Raw genomic sequence first — 18,832 nt, 5'->3', positions numbered from 1 at the left:
AGCCGAAGGCAGACGCTTAACGACTGAGCCACCCAGGCGCCCTATTGTTTGCATTTCTTTTCTCTCCCCCTCTCTTTTGGAGACTGTATTCCTAAATCCAGCACTAGTTCTTTTTTTGTTATGAAACATCTGTGAGTAGAGAAAATCCCATGTGAACTACATACTTGGGGAGGAGAGGGCAGTATGAGCTATGGGCATCTGGTAGCTTCTGAGCAGGTATGTGGCAGGTGAGCTGTGTCCTCTGCCCTGTAGGCACTGTGCTCTGTGGACCAGTGGGACTTGTGAAGCCCACGTGTTACAGGTGACTTAGTGTCTACAAACATCTGCTGGCTACTCTGGTCAGCAGTGGCAGGGCTGAATGACCCTTCCAGCAGGGTCATTTCTAGAATCTTCTCAGGGCCAGATGGTGGAGTCCATCTGGTCCTTCTTTCTTTGGGATCCTTTCTGCTGCCCTGTGTTCATGGTGAGGCATGACCTAAGGATACAACTTGGGCCAATCTCATGAGGATTGTTTGGGCTGCTGGGTGGATGTACTGCCTACCACTGAATGTGAGTAAGGAAGTACAGAGAATCATGGCCCCAAAGACATCCAGGCCCTAAGCCCTGAAACCTGTTACTGTCACCTTACATGGCAAAAAGGACTTTGTAGATGTGATTACATAAAGAATATTGATTGAGGGGTGCCTGGGTGGCTCAGTCAGTTAAGTGTCTGCCTTCGGCTCAGGTCATGATCCCAGGGTCCTGGGATTGAGCCCCGCATCGGGCTCCCTGCTCGATAGGCAGCCAGCTTCTTCCTCTCCATCGCTTGTGCTCTCTCTCATGCGCTCTCTCTCTTAAATAAATAAAATCTAAAAAAAAATAATATTGATTGAGATGGGGAGATTATCCTGGTTCATGGAGGGGGGCAGTGTAATCATAGGTGTCCTTACAAGAGGGAGGCAAGGAGGGTCAGGGAGAGATGTGATAATGGAAGCAGAGATGACAGACACAGGGAGAGAGGGATATGAAAATGGTAAGCTGCTGGCTTTGAAGGTGGAAGAAGCCCTGAGCCAAGGAATCCAAGCAACCTCTAGAAATGGGGAGAGGATGAAGCAGATTCAATCCTAAAGCCTCCAGGGGCCCGGTCCCTTGGTTTTAGGACTTGTGACCCCCCAGAACTGTAAGATGATACATTCTACTATGTCCCTGGAAATCTGTTATGGCGGCCACAGAGATCCCATACAGGCAGAGCACCAGCCTCCCTCCCAGGATTGGGACCCATCTTCAGACAGCTGACACCCCCAGGGAGGACCTGGGCTTCGACAGCATCACCCAGCCTCTGGTCAGTACTCTCCCAGCATGCCCCCGACCCTGAACTTCCACGTACATGAACAGAAGTCAGATAAGCATCCCTCCTTCCCATTATGGCATAAACCAGCTTGAGTTGGGTTTTCTGCTTCTGGCAACTCAGCGGAGTCCTGCCCCCAACGTGGTTACAGGACACTGCCCACCTGGGGTGCTGAGTTCACCTTCACCTCCTGGGAAGTTGGGGTAGGACTAACATTCAAGTTCTGTTTTCAGAAGGGAGGGCAGTGAAATGGCTGACTGTTCTTTTCTCAAAGGTGCGAAGGCCCTGCCCCGTGTCTGTTATGGTTGGCCACGTGACCCCACAGGCACAGAGTGGCAAAGAAGAGGGCGGGAGCACTTTCTCCTGGAGGTCCCAGCTCTGAAGCTCAAGGGGAAGCGGTGAGTGGTCCTGAGTGTGGACGAGGGCGGGGGTCAGTGTGGCTGCTGCAGCTTTGAGGCAGGAAGGGCCAAAGGAGCAGAGACAGTGCCCAGGGCTCTCTGGCAGTCATTGAGAATCATCTCTGCCCTCCCAAGAGAACCAGGCAGAGGACAAGTCAGAACTAAAAAAAATATTTCATTTCATTCTGAATAAAAAACGGAACAGACAGAACTCTCGGAAATCCTGAAAACAATGTCATCGCTACGGCAAAATTTCACAGAAATCATCGCACAGAGTGTGGAGACCAAGCGCGGGCCCCAAGCAGCGGTGGAGGCTGCCTCTCTGGGGAGGGGCACGAAGGGGGAGGTGGCCCCTGGGGGCCAGGCACAGGTGGTGGCTGCGCCCCTGGGAGGAGCCCTGCCGGGTCCCCAGGGACCAGGCTCAGGGCCCGGCCTCCAGCTACCACCACAGGACTGTAGCCAGGGGCTGGGAGGGTTTGCCTGTCGTCAGGGCCCCTCTGTGCGGGAGCCTTTCCGGCTGCGCGTGCCCCACATCCCCCGCTTGGAGTGGTAGTGATGGTAGAAATTCCTCAGTCGGAGCCGCTCTACCTCCAGCCCTGCCTGCAGGACCCTGGGTAGAAAGGGGATGTCAGGACCCTGGGGAGGGGTGGCAGAGCTGCCCCTAGGCCTGCAGGGCTGGGGGTGGGGGTGGGGTCAGGACCTGGTGGTAGGGGGATAACTGTGGCTACCCTGAGTCTTCTGGAATATGTGGGTGGGCAGGATGGGAGTGGGCAGGACCCTGGCCCAGGGGCTGGGCGGGGGGAGGTGTGTCAGGGATTCCACTACTACAGGGCTCTGGTGGGAGATGGGGACTCAGGGCCACCACTGGGCCTATAGGATCTGGGGACAGAGTCTATTCAAAGGCTGTCCCTGAGTCTGCAGGACCCTGGAGGTAAGAAGGGTTTTTGGGGATTAGGGTCAAAGGGTTTCTTCCTAGGCCCACAGATCCTGGGAGATGAAGCAGAAGGACAGAGTCCTTGCAGCACATGAGGACCCCTCGGGCTTCCCCTCCTCATTCAGAGGAAGCTATGGAAGTGTCCTTAGTCTCCCTGAAGGGTGGGGAGGTGCTCACCTGTCCAGGAGCTCCCAGTCCTCGCCCCCCCACTGGTCACGGAATTCCTCAGTGTTCATGCCTCCGACGCGGTCAAAGTCTGACTTGTAGATCCCGAAGAGGCCAAAGCCATTCACCTCCCAGTAACCTGGGCAGGGAGGTGCCCTTCAGACACCAGGTCCTGCAAGCCTTCCTCCCCAACCTCAGGAGTGGGTCTGGTACAGGGTCCTATCATCAGAGGGGCTCTCAGGGGTCACTCTTCTGTGGGGGGTCATAATCTGGAGACCTGCACGTGACTGGGTGCTGGAGGAGGTCCCTAAGGGTTAGGCATGACCCTGGAGGTTCTGGGGGAGGACCTGGGGTTCTGGGCAATATGAGGGGCATTGATGGGTCCCCAGGCCTACCTCAGGAGTTGGGAGAGGCCCCCAGGGGCCTAGATTTTACCCTGGCATTGGTGGGACTCCTAGCGTTACTGGGGTGGGGGCATCCAGGGCATTACCATGAGGGTCCCCCGGCGAGCTCCCGCAGCCCAGGCGCATGACCACAGGCGCAAAGGCCAGCTTGCCCTCCACACAGTGTTTGCGGATGCCGTCCAGGATGTTGGGGGGGAAATGAATGTGCAGATCGCAGAGGAAAACGATGCTGCTGGCATCCTGGAGGTCAAAGTCACGGGGAAGTCTGAGCCCCACCCATTCCTCCCCAAGCTTAGCTCCTCCCTTGGCTCCCCCCATCTCCCTCTCCCTACCGCCCATCCCTCCCACGCACCTCCACTGCGTCCACTCCAGCTTGCAGGCCCGCCGAGCGCTCAAAGTTTCCAGTTCGCCTCAGGTACTGGTACCTGGGGGGGTGAGGGAGAGCAGGGGGTGGGAAGTCACAGGCACGGGTCCCTGGGGGCAGGGGTAGGAAAACCCACCTCCCCGAGGAGGCAAGATGCGCTCGGTCCTCCCCAGTGGGGGTGGAGGGCACTGTTACCGGGGCAGCCGAGCCGTGCGCAAGGCCCGTTCCACATCCATATCCTCGCTCTCAAAGTCCACCAGGATGACGCTGAAGCGTGAGTCCCCTGTGCGGGTGTGCAGCGCGGCCATGTCCGCCAGGAACTGGGCCACCCAGCGCGCCTGGTTCTTCACTGGTGGAGGATGGTGCCACTGAGTCCATCCCAAGGTGACCTAACCCCGTCCACGGCCAGTGGTGCTCCCTCACCTCGCTGCGAGGTCTCCTGGAACGCACCCACCCCCATCCCAGGTGCCAGGGCCCATGGCACTCCCGCGCACCTGGCACGATGAAGTGCACCATCACATCCTGGCGCCAGGCCAGACGCAGTGGCCTGCACAGCTCCGGGCGGCCGTCTGGGCGCGTGGAGGTCGCGGGAGCAGGCTCAGGACTCTCTCCGTCCCTGTCGCCGTCTCCCGCGTGGGCTCCTGGCAGTCTCAGGAAGACGTACTCTGACAGGCGCAGGCGGCCGCCTCCGCGCTCCTGCAGCTCCAGCTCCAGGAGGAAGCGGCTTCCGCGCGCGGAATCTCGGCGCTTCTCCACGTTCACAATGCGCAGAAGCGCGTAGCGCCTGGGAAGCGCGGCTGGGTCAGCACCCTTGGGCTTCGACCTTTCGTTCCTCCCTCTTCTCCGCCCCCAACCCCACAAACCAGGTGGCCACTTAGCTGACCAGCTGGGGGTAGCTGCTGTGAATCCTCTGCCCTCCCAGGCTGCCACAGCCCCCTAACCCCTCATGCCCTGCTGGGGCATTCGGAGAAGACAGGCCCACATTGTGTGCCTCCCGCTCCCTAGGGTAGTGCACACTTGGAGGCGTCCCCAAGCCCAGGCCAGTCCTTTCCTCCTCTGTGGTCTTCCTGCCACCACTCACATCCACAGTGATCTTTAGGACATGCTCAGAAAACTTCAGGGCCACCCACTGTCCACAGAATGGGGTTTGGATGGCTTAAAGTGGCATTCTAGGACCATAAGCAGATTCTAACTTGCCTTCAATGTCCCCTCATGCTGAGTAAGCTGACTTCCTCTTCCTACAGGGTTTTTGTTCTGGGGTATCCAATCTGGCAGGCTTGCCCCAATCCTCCCCTGCTCTTTCTAAGGCCCTGAAGGGAGATGCCACTGGGCCTACCCTGAGCCTCTTCTGTCCCTTCCCCCGTTCTGGCTCTGCTGAGTATCTTTCGTCCTCCACTCTGCCTTCAAGCAGAGCCTTCTTATCCTGGGAAAACAGGATCCTGCCCATGCTAAGATTGCTTCTTCCTTCTGCTGCATGTCTTCCCTTTGCAGGCAGCACCCCTCACCATGGGAGCCTACCTGTGTGACCTCCAAGGGGTACACACTCCTACCAACCCCTGCCATCCCCGCTATGCTCTGCCCCAAATGCTCTGGGTCTACCTACACTCTCAGTCCTTGGGGCCATTCATACCCTGCTCTCAGGAAGCTTAGAGCCAAGGGCAGGCTCACACTCAGCCACCTAGAATCAAATCCCTGCCCCTCCCATGCCATCCCATCACTGCCCTGGACCTAGCCTGTCAGTCATGGCCCCTATGAGCTTCCCATCCTGTCTATTCCTCTGCAAGGCAGCAACAGGTCTGTCTTCAACCCAAACAGGTCAAACCCCTGTCCTGCTCAAAACCTTGTATCGAAAGTAAGAAAAATGAGTGCTGAGCAGGTTGTTCAAGGCCCACAATTACCCCTTCTCTATTCTCTACACACCACGCCCCTGGCCTCTTGTCCCAGTGCCTTTGCCTACCATTGCTGTCTGTGCAGATCCTGCTCCTCCTTCAAGGCTCACACAACTCAGAACCCACCAGTGCCACCAGCGGGGCCAAGTTGAGGCCTCCCACTCACCACACCACTACCTACATGGGGATGGAGACAGGCCTAGATTTCTGGGGCTTGGAGGAGACCAGAGATAGCCATGGGGCAGGAGCCCTGTGCTCTCCCCTAGAGTCAGAGGAATACCCTCTTGGAAGACCCAGTAGCATTGTGCCAGAAGAGGAGGGGTCCAGGGACTCTCAGGTTGACTTTTGGATGTGTCTCTATTTGGTGGAGAGTCCTGGCTGGCTCAGATTCATTCTTGGGTTCAGGCCCAAGGTGACAGGGTGGGGTCTGGAGGTGCACAGGGGAGCCAGCCCTCCATGTGTGTGTGTGGGGGGGGGGGTGAGGCTTCTAACATTGGACAGGAAACCTGGACAATAAGAAGCCCCAGAAGGCACAGAAGAGACAGGCAGAGAAGACTCTTCCCTAGGGGGTGTGTTTACACTCCCAGGTCAGTACCCTGGGCCCTGGGGAAGGTCTGAAGGTCCCACAGAGGCTAGGGCCTGCCCTTCCATGTGCGCTCCTCCCCCCATACCCGCTAGGGCCTGCCCTTCCATGTGCGCTCCTCCCCCCATACCCGCTAGGGCCTGCCCTTCCATGTGCGCTCCTCCCCCCATACCCGCTAGGGCCTCCCCTTCCATGTGCACTTCTCTCTCCCCCCATACCCGGCGTGGCGGGCGTTGAGCCGCTCCATGTACTGAGCCACCACGTCCACCGCCTCAGCCTCAGGCAGCTGCAGGTTCCCGGACACGTTGCAGCGCAGGTCGTTCCAGTCGGAGCGCAACAGCTCGAAGTCCATTGCGCCCACACTGAATGTGCGCTGCCAGTCAATGGCGTCCTCGCGCCAGCGGCCGCGGGGGGGCCCCGCCGCCTCCTCGCTGTCCTCCTCGCCCTGGGCCCCATCCTCATCAGCTTCCTCCTCCTCCTCGTCCTCGTCCTGCCCAGGCAGCTGTGGCCTGGACACCTGGGACAAGCTCAGGAAGGAGGTCACAGGCTGTGCTTCTGACAAGTTCAAGTCCGCGGTGGGTGCCGTGAGTCCCAGCATGTGCAGCTGGCCCTCCTGGCTCCCCTGGGTGGCCTGCGCCCGGGCAGAGGGCCTCAGCTCTGTGGCCTGGGAGCCACCGGTCCTGCGGCCTCGAGACCGGGGCGGGCGTGGGGGTGCCCGCAGCTGCACCCGGGGAAGAGGTCTGGGACGGAGGAAGACTCCAGGGAAGGGCGGCCAGGGCGGGCCGCGTGGGCTGAGAGGTGCCAGGTCCCGCGGGGGTGCCCGTAGTCCGGGCCGCACCCGTGTCACATACACCTTTGGGGGTGGCTGCTCAGCTGCAGCTCGGGGGCGCAGGGCGCGGCCCAAGAAGAGGGGCAGGGGGCGCGCAGCCCGGGCAGCCCAGCTCAGCGCCCGGGAGCGCCTGGGGGTTGGCAGGTCCCGGGTGCTGGGAGGCGCTGGCGGGGTAGGCATGGTTCCCGGTGGCGTGTTGGGGGCCACCGGGGAAGGGAAACGGCGGCCGCTCTGCCGGGGGGACGCCTCCGTAGGCTCCAGACTGTCTAGCAGCTCCCCCTCGTCCTCATCGTCCAGGAAGTCTGTGGGAAGCATGGTTAAGCCTGCCACGCCCAGGTGGGCACATGCTGGGGGGACTGGGGGGCACTCACCATCCGGGTTGAGAAAGAGGAAGGCTCGGCGCTGCACCTCTTCCTCTTCATCTTCCTCCCCCTCCTCTCTGTCCATCTTCATGTACTTATAGAACCCAAACCTGGGATGGGGTGGGGCATCAGAGAGGATATCTTGCCGCCCCCCCAAGAGGCCCCGCCCTCATTCCTTGCTGGTGCCCCCCCCCCACCTTTCCAAGTATAGCGGTGACTCCCGGTAGAAGCACTTGTTTTCGGTCTCCATGTGAGTGAGGCGTGTGTGATCATTGGGGTAGACGAAGGACAGGTACACCTGCGGGTGGGGCAGAGGGCTCAGGGGACCTGGGAGGGAGGTCCGGGTCTCAGGAAGGTCTTGGTGAGGGGCACTTACAAACTGCAGTCCCTGGTATCTCGCAATGGGAAAGTCCTTGACAACATAGGTGGGGGCGTAGGCACAGGGCTCCAGCACATTCTCCAGATTTGAAGGCTCCACCCGAGGAGCTGTGGGAGGAGTGGTCACAGAATGGCAGGCTGGGTGTCCCCGCCCCACCCCCCTGCAGGGTCCCCTCTCACTGAGGAAGAAGGTGTCTCGGGGGTCTGGGCGCAGCATGTCAGCTCTGGGCTCCTCCTGTGGCAGATGCCCCCCCACATGGCTAGCTGGAGACTGGGGGACGTGGGCCACATGGTCCATCTTCAGGGATGATTCATCTGGGGGCAGAGGGATGTGTGGGGTCCCTAGGAATACCAGAAACCACTCCTCACCCCTCCCCACCCACATCCAGTGCCCATCCCAGAAACCACCCACCAGGAGCCCACCCCACTCCCCAGAGAGGTACTGGGCTCCGCACCTGTGTACAGGGAGATGTGAGCAGAGCCTATGACCTCAAACTTCAGGCCCGGCAAGAAGGCTCGCCACTGGGGGAGGGAGAGAGCGGTCAGGACCAAAGGGCGGGGGTGAGAATGGGAACAGAGCTTGAAAGGAATGGGTCTTCTCTGATGTGGGCATGGGGAACTAGTGGGGGCATCCCCTTCAAGGGTGCAGGAAACTTGGAGGGTGGATGGGAGAGGGGTTCTTGGTGGCAGGTAAGGACCCTCCTATGCTCCCTCCAGGCCCTTCCTGACATCCTAAGCATTCTCTTGCCTGCAGGTTATGGCTTTCCTGTGGCCTGCTTCCCCATTCTACAGCCAATGCTCTCCTGGAGGTCACAGCTGACCTTCCAAGGGCTGGCACACCTCATCTCCCTAGCTCTCCCCATCCCTGTGTCCCCACTCCTGTGGCTACTCGTTCTCAGTCTCCTCTGCAGGCTCTGTCCCTCCCTCTCTCCTCTCAAGCTGGGGTTTCCAGGAGCTGTTCTAGGCCCTCTTCCCTTCCTACCTCATTCTGGGTCCTCTCGGCACCCCCTTGTCTTCCACAAGATCACCCTAAACCTGAGTCTCCAGCCTGGACTCCCTGCCAGCTGAGCTGGGTTGATGCCTGTCACATACACCAGGCACATGCGACATCCCACAGAACTGGGGCTGAGCACCCCCATCCCAATCTAGTCATCACCACACACACAGCCAGGCTCAGGCCCTCTGTCTTGTGCAAACCCGCTTCCCCCTGCACCTGCCACTTCTTCCTTTCCCACCTCCCTGGTTCAGGGACCACACATAAAAGATCCCTCCTCCTGGGCTCTCTGCAACAGTAGCCAAAGGGTTTTTCCTGAGATGCAAACCCAACTGCTTCATTCTCAGGACAAAGCCAGAGCTGTCCAGGGTTGGCACTGTAGGCCCCACCTGGCCACTGGACCCCTTGGAGTTCTGGAAGAACGCTCGGTGTTCCTATTCCTCTGCTGTTGTTGAGATTTGGAATTCGTCTGATGCACCCCCATCCCAGATTCTCTCCTCTTTGGATCTCCCTATGAATGTCTCATCTCTCAAGACTCTACTCAAGTGACACTTCCTCCATGAAGCCTCTCTGAGCAGGCAGAGTTGGCCTTGGGCCCTGTCCCTGAGGGTCTGCTTTGCCAGCTAGACGGGAACTCCCGGGGTGGGGGGCAGGGTCCACACCATTGCCCTGAAGGGAGTTTTGGGAGCAGAGAGGGCAGGGGAGGGGAGGTAGATTCTCTAGAAGCCCACGGATGGCCGGCCACACTCACGCCCACTTCCACGTGGTCTGAGCCTCGGTCGTCCTGCTTGTGCAGTAGCTCAAAGTAGTACCTCCGGGAGGCCATGAGCCTGGGGACATAAGGAATCAGGGGGACATGCCCCTGCCATGCCCCCAGGAGCTCCAAACAGAGAGTGCAGAGAAGATGGGGTGCCCAGGGTGGTTTGGCCAGGACAGCCAAGTGCAGTGGTTTCATGTGTATGCAAATGTGTGTGCACACTCATGCACACACACTCCCAGCCACTCACCGCTTGGGCTTGGACACCTGGGAGCTGAACTTGGTGAATTCTCCAGGAGCTGTCCACTCTGAGCCAGTCTGGGAAGCGATACAGAAGGGGTGGAGGGGGTTCAGCCTCTCCTTGGGGGCACCAGCCTCATCCAGTCCCCGTCCCTTAGAAGCTGGAGGAGACAGGTGGCGGAGGCGGCAGGAGGCCCAGTGAAGACAGATGGGGGTGTGGGTGGAGGGGCTGGGGCAGGAAGGCTGTGGGGTTGAGGGTACCTTGCCCACAAAGGCCACCAGCTGGGCACTCGCCGGGCTCTCGTTTGGGCTCAGCCAGAACTCAGAGTTGTCATCTGAAGCCACAGAGAACTGGACGTCTCCTAGGCCACAGGACAGGGACTCAGGGGGGTGTGGGGCCCCTTTTGATCTCCCCTCCCTGGCACATCCCTACCCTCGCACCATCTCTTGCTGGGTGGATGAAGCCGAAAATCCGTAGTCCATAGTTCTTCCACTTGGGGGACACAGCCAACTTCTTCACGGTGGTGCGAGTCTGGCGGGGCAGTGATGTCAAAACCCACTGCGTACCCCTCCCCACCCTGTAGGGCCTGCCCTCCCCCCCCAGCACTCACATGAGGGAATAGTGGGAAGTGCAGGTTCCTCCTCAGATGGCCCACGGCGCCTCCGCACCAGTCCTCAAACACGTGCAGGTTCACCTGCCCCTTGTACTGGGGGGGCAGGAGGGGGGCCTTACCTTCCGCAAAGCCCCACCTCCAGCACTCCCCTGAAGCCCATCACAGCCGCAAGCCAAGCAGAGCTCACCTCTTCCCACCACGGGGGCACATGATGAGTGAGGTTCAGAGGGGGTGGCTTTCCAGCCCCCACAGGAAAACGCATGTTTGGGTCCCGGCCTTCAGGCTACAGGAGCGAAAAGGCACCGGGGTCAAAGCTGAGAAATGGGAGGGCAGGGAGGGTTCACACAACCACACACAACGGGACACAAACTTCACAAGGACTCCCCTGCACACATCCAGCCACAAAATCCCAAATCCATCGTATCCCAACCACACACATCCACGTGCCCCTCATCACACCTGCCCAGGCAGACAACGGGCCACCCCACACGTGCACCACCTAACCCCCCCAGACACGGAACTCCAGGCCAGGCGGTGCTGGGGCGTGCACACCAACAGGCTGCACCCGAGTCCTCCATCCACACAGCCCACGGGTTCCCGAGGCCACTGGCACGCAAGTGTGTGTGCTGCACACACGTGTCCTTTCCCACAGCCTTGCTCCCACCTGCTCTTCCTCATGGCTCTCGCTGGAGTCCTCTGCCCTCTGTGTGGACAGTGCAGTCCGGACACCCCTGCCCTCTGTCACACCGCTCAGCTTCTCACCGTCTGTGGGTGGCATGTGGGGCATGACTGGGGCCCTGCTGCTGGGGGTCAGTTGGGGTTATGGGGTCTCCCGCGGAACCCTCTCCTTTCAGTCTGCTCCCTCGTACCTGACACCCCACCTACAGCTGTGCAGTTGCTCTCTGCTGGGCCCTTCTCCCACATCCCACCCCTAGGGGGTGGGCAGCCCCCTCTCAAGGCCTCTGCCTGGCTTTTCCGAGCTCCCTGATCGGTGCCAGGGAGCAGAGTTGTGTGCGACATGTACACATTTATCTGGCCATCCTGGTCAGTGGCTCCGCTGTCAGGAAGGCCCCCAGGAAGTGCCCTCAGCACTTTTCCCTTATACTGAGTGTTTTGTGTCTCCTTCCCTTATCAAAACTGTGCTAAGGGTTAGTGCTGGAACTTGTTATTGGGAAAGCTGGTGCTTTTGTCTTAAGGCTAAGCCAGCCCCAGCTCATGGCCACGTGCCACCTCCTGCCCTTGGGGCGGGGGTTCAGGACCAAAGGAGCCCTGGCACCAGCCTGGATGGAAGAGGGATAGACATGCTGGTCTGGCTGCAGGAGGACCTGCGGCGAACATGGCTCTGGAGAGAGACTGTACCCCTGAGGAACCCTTCCTAGGTCTGTCTGTGGACATCTCTAGAGCTTCGCAGCACCCCCACCCCCCATGGACACATCCCCTAGCCTGGGGCATTGCCATGCCCCTAACTCCCTCAGATTCCCAGACTTCTTCCCCAAGCTGTGGGCCTGAACATCCCACCCTGTCCCCTGGGGCAGGGTGGGGAGTGCCACACCCCGGGACCTGAGGCTCTGGAAGGGAGGCTTTATTGTATCCCACCTCTGCCCCTCCTGGTGCTCCCACCTAGGGATCCCCAATCCAGGAGCCCCGCCTCTGCTGCAGGGCAAGCCTGGGTTTTGACATCCATGCCCATCCTTCAGTCCAGACTCCAGGAGCTAGATTCCTGTGTGGGCATAATTGGCCTGAGCCCCTTCTCCAGGATAGGGGAGCTGTCCTTGGTCTCCTGCCTATGGGACTCCTGCTGGCACCTGCCCACCTGCTCCTTCTGGGTTCCTCCCTCACTGCCCTCTGTCCAGCTGGCAGATGAACCCCTAAGAGGCTCCTGGCCAAATCCCCACAGCCTGGCCCTGATACTCCCTGCCCACCAAGCTAAGTCCGTGGGTACTAGGAGCCTCCTGTGGTGGGTTGCAGCCCGGGCTTCCACCACTGTCTTGCAGGGGCTGAGCCCCAGCACAGTGAGGTCCGCAGAGGCCTCTTGCCACACAGCTTTCCTGCAGGGTACCAGGAAAGTAGCCCCCCTGCCCCGCTCCAATGCTGTCTCCCCAGCTGTAAGTGAAGATAGCACTGACCCAACACTCTAAAAGGCCTCAGAGGCATGTCTAGCTGCTCAGCTGTTCACAAGCCTTACCCTGGGTGGAGCCCAGGTGGCTGGACAGAAGGTGGGGCTGCAGCCCAGAGCCAAGACCTGTGGGCTGGAGCTGTTCTGGAAGGTGCCACAGGAGAGTTTGACCTTCCAGGACCCTGAAGAGCTCCTGCTCACCCACGAGTAGTGAGGGCAGTCTGGCCAGTCACCCAGCTTCTCTGCTGGTGTAGCTGAGAGCAGAGAGGGACCCAGAAATGGAGTTCCCACACCTCCACCCCCTCCCAGTTGCTGAGCTAGACTCCCCAGCTACTCAGGAAGTTGAGCTGGGGAGGACTGTGGTTGCTTGGAAAGCCACAGAGGTGACTGGGGAAGGGGGTTCAGTTTTGTCCTGTGTCACTGGGTCACGCACTGGGTCCTGCCTTGTTTGCTGATAGCTGGGGAGGAGGGCTTCTTTTAGGGACTGAGCAGCGCTGGGGGCCTCTCAAGAGTGTGGTGGCTGTGAGGTGTGTAGACTCTGGGGGGTTGGGACAAGCTCCAGACCCCTGGCTTGGGAGATCTGTGGAGCCAGGTGTCCAGGCACACAGAGGGGAGGCAGAGGGCTTTGGCAACTGAGAGACAGGATTGGGACTGAACAGGGAGGTTTGGACCCTTCGGTGGAGTGGCCCTGGGTGTTGTGAGCCAAAGTCATTGTTCCAAGTCTTTAGGAAGCAAGATTCTCTCTCTACACCTCCCGTCCTAAAGACTTCCAGCACCCTGCTTCCTTAAGAAGGATCAGGGGCAGTCTGGCTGGGATCTTCCCAGCCCTGGGCAGGGGCTTCTGCTCCTGCCTTAGCTAGGATGTGCAGGGGTGGGGGGGTGGGGGGTTACTTCTGCCCTGAAGTGTTGCCCTCTCTCCCATCCCCATACCCCTTCCCCAGGTTCCAGGCTTTCTGCCTCTCCTCTTCCCACCAGGTCCTCATAGTTTTGTTCCTCCTGCCAGGAGTGCTCTTCCTCCAGATGTGTTTCAGCAGCCACCACCTTCAAGAGGGCGTCCAGATCCCCTTAGCTAAAGGGGCACAACCCCTCCCTAGCTCTTTCTCACAACACTCAGCAGGACCTGATTTACTTTGTGGGTTCACTGTTCTCACTGGAGTGTGAGCTGGAGGGACCTGGAAAAGTTCACTCCAGGCAGTTCAGGGGTCCCCATCACCCCCCAACACAAAAGCATCTCAGTCTCTTGTTACAGGTTTACCTAGGGCACCCCCTCCAGGAAGCGTTCCAACAGCACCAGTCAGCTCCCTCCAAACCCTTCCCCCACCCCCCGTCGGGAGGCTGGATCTGTCTCTCCCCTTTCCCCAGCAGATGGGTAAACTGAGGCTCTGCCAAGGAGGCAAGTGGTGGAGGTGCAAGGCCTTCTTGAAAATCCCAGCATGCAGGGCCTGGGGGCGATGTCTCAAGAGCCTACCGTAAACCCCGTCACTACTGGCTCCAGGTCAGATCCCGGAGTCCGCCCAGGTTTGGGGACGCTCCCCAGGAGGGTCGCGCACGTCACTGCTGACGTCATTGGGCTCCGGGCCGGGCGGAACCGCGCCCCCTGCCCCAATATCGCCGAGCCGGGTAAGGTGGCCAGGGTCTCCGGGCGCGTCTGGCCCACGCCGAGCCCCGGGAGCGGTAAGAAGGCCCGGACCCCGCGCTGCTAGTGGCCCTCACCGCCCCCCGCCCCCAGGGCGCGCGCCCCCTCCAGTACCTCGCCCGTAGCCCAGCCGCTGGCGCAGCGCGCGGCCCTGGCGCACCAGGCTCAGGTGCACGTACGTGAGCCATGCGGCGCAGGTAAGCAGCACCAGCAAGAGCAGCAGCTTGATCTGTTTGCGGATCTTCTTCACCGGGAACCACGGCATCGCGGCCGGCCCCGCCCCGCCTCGGGCCGTGCTCAGCGGCACCGCTGCGGCCCCCGGTTCCCGAGCGCCCCGCGCCGCATCTCCCGGCCCCGCATGGCCCTTTGTCCGCCCCCCGCGGCCACAGGGTGCGGCCGCGACCCCAGGCTGCCCTCGGCCGCGGGCCCGGGGTGGGCGGCGGAGCGGCTCCCGGCGGTGCCCCCGCCCGGCCCCGCCCGGCCGCTCCGGCTCCACGCTCCTCGGGGCCGCGGCGGGACCGAGCAGCATCCACGCTGCGGTGCTACCCACCGTGAAACGGGCCCGGCAGCCGCGCGGCGCGAGCCAACCGGGGCCCGGCCAGCCCGCAGGGAGCCAATCCGCGGCGCGGGAGGCGGGGCCGACGAGTTAGGGTGTGCCCACCGCTCGTCTCCACGCAACGCGCGCGCATCCACCTGGGCGCGCCGGCCCGCGCAGCTCGCGGGCGCGGGGACCTGAAGGTGCGGAGGACTAGGGACCGGGGTCAAGGGGTTCACGGAGGATGGGGAGGTGTGGGGACAGGGGAATGAGCGTATGGGGGTGCGAAGGACGCGGGGACAGGGGTCAGGGGGTGCCCAAGGGACAGTGTGGTGCGAAGGACACGGGATGCCGGAACACGGGGATGGGGAGGTGCAGAGGACGGGGGAGGGGGCGGGGCAGAGGGGTTGGTGGGTGGGTGGGGGAACGGGCATAAAGACAGGGGAGATGCAGAGGACTTGGGGCTGTGGACATGGGACACTGGGGTGGCGACCAGGGTGTGTAGGGATGGAGACAATGGAAAGCACAGGCTATGGGTTGGGGGACAGTGGGGACACAGGGAGCAGAGGACTCCAGGAAATAGGGGACACCAGGGGCTTAGGGAACGTGGAGGGAAAGCTGGAGGTTGGGGTACAGCCTGGCCTTGGAGTTGGAGCAAGCCTATAGAAAATAGTGCAACCAGGAGGAATGGGGCTCAAAGTGGAGGAAAGGGGAAGGAAATTTGGGGGAGAGACACAAGTGGTAGGTGATGATGATGGGTGAGGGGGGCAGGAGTGTATGTGTGTGGGGGGGTCTTGCCATGGAGGTGAGACTGAGGAGGATCTCAAAAGCAGGTGGCTTCATCCTGGCAGCCAGGGTCTTTCCTGGCTGCCAGGTGAATGGGCAGCAGAGGGGCAACTGAAGGCAGAGTGAAGATGGAGAGCAGTTGCACAAGCAGAGGGGCAGGACACACCGGAAGGGGCAGGAGGGGTGCACAACACGGCTTTTCCACTCTGGACTGGAGCGCTGGGGTCTGGGGTGCAGCTCTCGCTGAGCTGGTGGCAGGAGGGGAGTATGGGTGGGTGATGAAATTTGCCCCACTTGGTTCCCATTCTTGCCTGGGCCACTACAGGCCCCCCCCTCTGCCCAGCGGCCAGCCTGACCCTTCTCCCTTTCTCTCTTCCTCCACCTATTCCAGTTCTGTGTTACTGTGCAACACACCACCCCAACAGGAGCGGTGTGAACCAGCTACTGGGGTTCGTAGATTCTGTGGGTCAGGAATTTAGACAGAGCCCAACAGGACAGCTTTTCTCTGCTTTACGACAGGACAGGCCTCAGGTGGGAAGAGTGAATGGCTGGGGGCGACCCTGATGGCCGGGCCAGACTTGGCTGCACCCTCGTGTTGGTGCCCAGCCAGCATGGTTAAGCAGAACACCTGGATGGGGCCGCTTCCAGGAGGTGGCCTCGGGGCTCCAGCAAAGGGGGCAAAGCGCCTGTTGGGTTACCACACATCAGTTCTGCCACATGCAGTCGCAGGCCACCCAGGTTTGAGAGGAGGGGACAGGGACCCCCACCGCATCCTGGACACATTGTGCAGGAAGTTGCAGTCTTGCTGTGACCTGCCACACTATCCTCTGTCCTTTCATTTTAACCGCGGGGCCCAGAATCAAGCAGGCCACATCCCACCGTTAGGGTCTTCAAACCTCCTCACCCACCACCTCCCGTCCCTGCCCTTCCCCCCTCCAATCCACCTTCCACATTTACGTCATCTGCACACTTATTAAAACATACCAAATTGTGTTTTAAACATATTAACAGTGGCGTGCTTATGTTTCTTTTATTTTCTCTAAGCCACATGTCGGTATGCCTGCTAGCGAGTCAGGTCAGTTATCTTCGGAATACGGCAGAGCACTGCTGACGGTCCGTGCTGCGACTCACTGTGGGGCTGGCCAAAGGCTCCAGACACCCAAGACTATCGGATCCACCGAGTCCTGTGGCCCAGATGGCCGAGAGCTTACGTGGCAGCCTGGGCCTCCTGCAGCTCCTCCTTTTGCTCTGGGTTACTCAGGTAAGGGGTTGGAGTAGTGACCCAGATGAGGTACAACTGTCTCCCAGAGGGCAAGACATGCCAGTCACTGTCTGTTTCTTTGTAGAAGGGACTGGACACAGCCACTTGCTTGGCACTTAGGAAGGGGTGTCTCCTGGGCCCCTAGACATTTCAGATGTGGAAAGCCTTGGACTTTTTGTGGAATGTATTTTTCACTGGGCCTACCGAGGATAATTGCCGCTTTCTGCTCATCAATTCGGTCAACGTGATGTCACCAATGTAATGGTGTGAGGTCCAGTGGAGAGGAACAGTGACCCAGTCCCCATGGACTTGCTTCGGTAATAAAACCAAGTCAGCAACAGCAGCTGCAGTTGGAGTCACCACCTGGTCATGCTCAGTCTGTTGTCATTGTCCGAGACCCCCGCCTTCAGCATCAGCTGGATCGGAAGGGCAAACAGGGGTGTGATGGGGATTACCACCCCTGCACCTTTCAGGTCCTTGTTGGTGGTACTGGTCTCTGCACTCCCTCCAGAGATGCCTTACTGCTCTTGCTTTACTATTTTCCCAGGTAGGAGCAGTTCTGGGGTTCCACCTGGCCTTTCCCACCGTTCCATGGGACCCCCATTCCAGGGACCAGGAAACCAAGATGGGATTCTGCTAACTGCCAATCATGCATTCTGCAACAGGGTACTAACCACTGGTAGGTTCAGGGACCCTCTGGGCCCAGAGTAAGATGGGCATGACCAGAACACCATTGATCACCTACCCTCCATAAGCCCCTACCCTGACTGGTGGTCACAGTGGTATTTTGGGTCTCCAGGAATCAATGTCAGTTCAGAGCCAATGTCCCTGAAAAGCCTGGGATTTCTTCTTTCCTATTACAGCCATGTGGTAAGTGGCCCTTTAGGGGCCTCAAGGGCACTGGCCTTGCCCTCATCCAAGGGGCCTTTGGGTATGGACTGGCTTAAACCTGGAAATTGGTTAGGGGTCCATGACTTTCTATCACAGTGACTCAAGTAAAACTTTTTGTCGTGGACTGAGTGTTTGCATCCCCCCAAATTCCTGTGTTGAAGCCCTAATCCCCAGTGTGATGGCATTTGGAGATGGGGTTTGGGAGAGGTAGTTAGGATTAGATGAGGTCCTGAGGGTGGGGCCCTGGTCTCATGGGATTAGTGTGCTTAGAAGAAGAGACACCAGGGAGCTTGCTGTTTGTCATGCACACACACCAAGGAGAGGTCACGTGTGCACACTGACATGGTGGCCACTTGCAACCCAGTGGAGAGCTCACACCAGAGCCCCACCACACTGGCATCCTGGTCTGAGACTTCCAGTGTCCAGAACTGCAAGCAAATTTCTGTTGTTTAAGCCCCACCCCCCACCCCCAGTCCATGGTATTCCATTCACTTGTATTCACCATGCCTAGAGCTATTCTGCTTATACAAATCAAGTGGGACTCTGGCAGGCTCCTCATGATTTTAGTCCCAGGGGTACCATGATTTCTGAGGGTCAAAATATCCTGGTTAAGGGGCACCTGGGTGGCTCAGTCGTTAAGTGTCTGCCTTCGGCTCGGGTCATGATCCAGGGTCCTGGGATTGAGCCCCGCATTGGGCTCCCTGCTCGGCGGAGAGCCTGCTTCTCCCTCTCCCACTCCCCCTGCTTGTGTTCCCTCTCTCGCTGTGTCTCTCTCTGTCGAATAAATAAATAAAATCTTAAAAAAAAAACAGTTTTAGATTTATAGAAATACTGAGCATGGAGCACAGAGTTCCAATAGGGCTGCCAATCCCAGTTTCCCTATTATTAACATTGTGCCTTAGTATGGTACATTTGTCACAATTAATGAGCCAGTATTGATCCATCATTGTTAACTGAAGTCCACACTTTATTCAGATTTCCTGAGTTTCCCCCTAATGTCCTTTTCCTACTCCAGGACCTCACCCAGGACCCCACATGACATTCAGTCGTCATGTCTCCCGAGGCCCCTCTGGGCTGTGACAGCTTCTCAGACTTTCTGTTTTTGATGACCTTGACAGCTTGGAGGAGGACCAGTCAGGTATATTGGGTTGGATGAGTAGGATGACGCAGTATTGGAATTTGCTGTTTTTTTCATGATTAGGCTGGGGTTCTGGCGTTTGGGAGGATAAGCACAGAGGCGAAGTGCCACTGTCTTCACTTCATGTCAGGTACACACGATTGACCTGACGTGCCACCGTGACGCTGACCTGGATTGCCTGGCTGTGGTGTGCTTGTCAGGTGTCTCTACGGTGCTGTTGCTCGCTGTCCC

At 59.4% G+C, this 18,832-nt stretch overlaps 1 protein-coding gene and 1 long non-coding RNA gene across 5 annotated transcripts; one reads left to right on the top strand and one right to left on the bottom strand.

The window, feature by feature from the left end:
• Positions 1–1,883: 1,883 nt before the first annotated feature.
• B4GALNT4 (beta-1,4-N-acetyl-galactosaminyltransferase 4) lies at positions 1,884–14,437 on the bottom strand. Of its 2 annotated transcripts, none has more exons than XM_006749371.3 (20): positions 14,105–14,437; positions 10,903–11,003; positions 10,426–10,521; positions 10,236–10,331; positions 10,066–10,156; positions 9,886–9,986; positions 9,635–9,702; positions 9,379–9,457; positions 8,089–8,155; positions 7,814–7,948; positions 7,632–7,741; positions 7,453–7,553; positions 7,265–7,365; positions 6,283–7,195; positions 4,087–4,376; positions 3,788–3,941; positions 3,581–3,653; positions 3,315–3,468; positions 2,837–2,963; positions 1,884–2,335 (listed from the first exon to the last, which is right to left on the bottom strand). In XM_006749371.3, exons 1-20 carry the CDS (start codon positions 14,253–14,255, stop codon positions 2,212–2,214), a joined length of 3,132 nt encoding a protein of 1,043 aa, XP_006749434.1. In that variant the 5' UTR covers positions 14,256–14,437; the 3' UTR covers positions 1,884–2,211. The 2 variants fall into 2 exon arrangements, with proteins under 2 accessions (XP_006749434.1, XP_030876391.1); XM_031020531.2 differs by having other exon boundaries at positions 14,170–14,434.
• A 220-nt stretch (positions 14,438–14,657) lies between these two features.
• Positions 14,658–18,826, top strand: LOC115943798 (uncharacterized). 3 transcript variants are annotated; one of them, XR_004078385.2, is made up of 4 exons: positions 14,658–14,728; positions 16,356–16,572; positions 17,120–17,251; positions 18,479–18,826. It is a non-coding gene; the product is annotated as an uncharacterized LOC115943798 (long non-coding RNA). The 3 variants fall into 3 exon arrangements; XR_004078383.2 differs by having other exon boundaries at positions 16,658–17,251; XR_014138369.1 differs by having other exon boundaries at positions 16,356–17,251.
• Positions 18,827–18,832: the final 6 nt, after the last annotated feature.

The sequence above is a fragment of the Leptonychotes weddellii genome, chromosome 11 (genome assembly GCF_054177405.1).
Source record: "Leptonychotes weddellii isolate Sample4059 chromosome 11, ASM5417740v2, whole genome shotgun sequence".
NCBI lineage: Eukaryota > Metazoa > Chordata > Mammalia > Carnivora > Phocidae > Leptonychotes > Leptonychotes weddellii.
Note: the sequence above shows the minus strand (reverse complement) of the source record. Positions and strands in the feature narration are given on the sequence as shown.

What these genes read in the sequence shown, in the direction of transcription:
- B4GALNT4 (XM_006749371.3), bottom strand. Translation starts at nt 14,255, where the DNA reads ATGCCGTGGTTCCCGGTGAAGAAGATCCGCAAACAGATCAAGCTGCTG. An exon ending in CATCCACCCAGCAAGAGATG is followed by an intron (nt 9,987 to 10,065) that starts GTGCGAGGGTAG and finishes CCTGTGGCCTAG; the next exon opens with GAGACGTCCAGTTCTCTGTG. An exon ending in GACTGGGAGCTCCTGGACAG is followed by an intron (nt 2,336 to 2,836) that starts GTGAGCACCTCC and finishes CTTTCTACCCAG; the next exon opens with GGTCCTGCAGGCAGGGCTGG.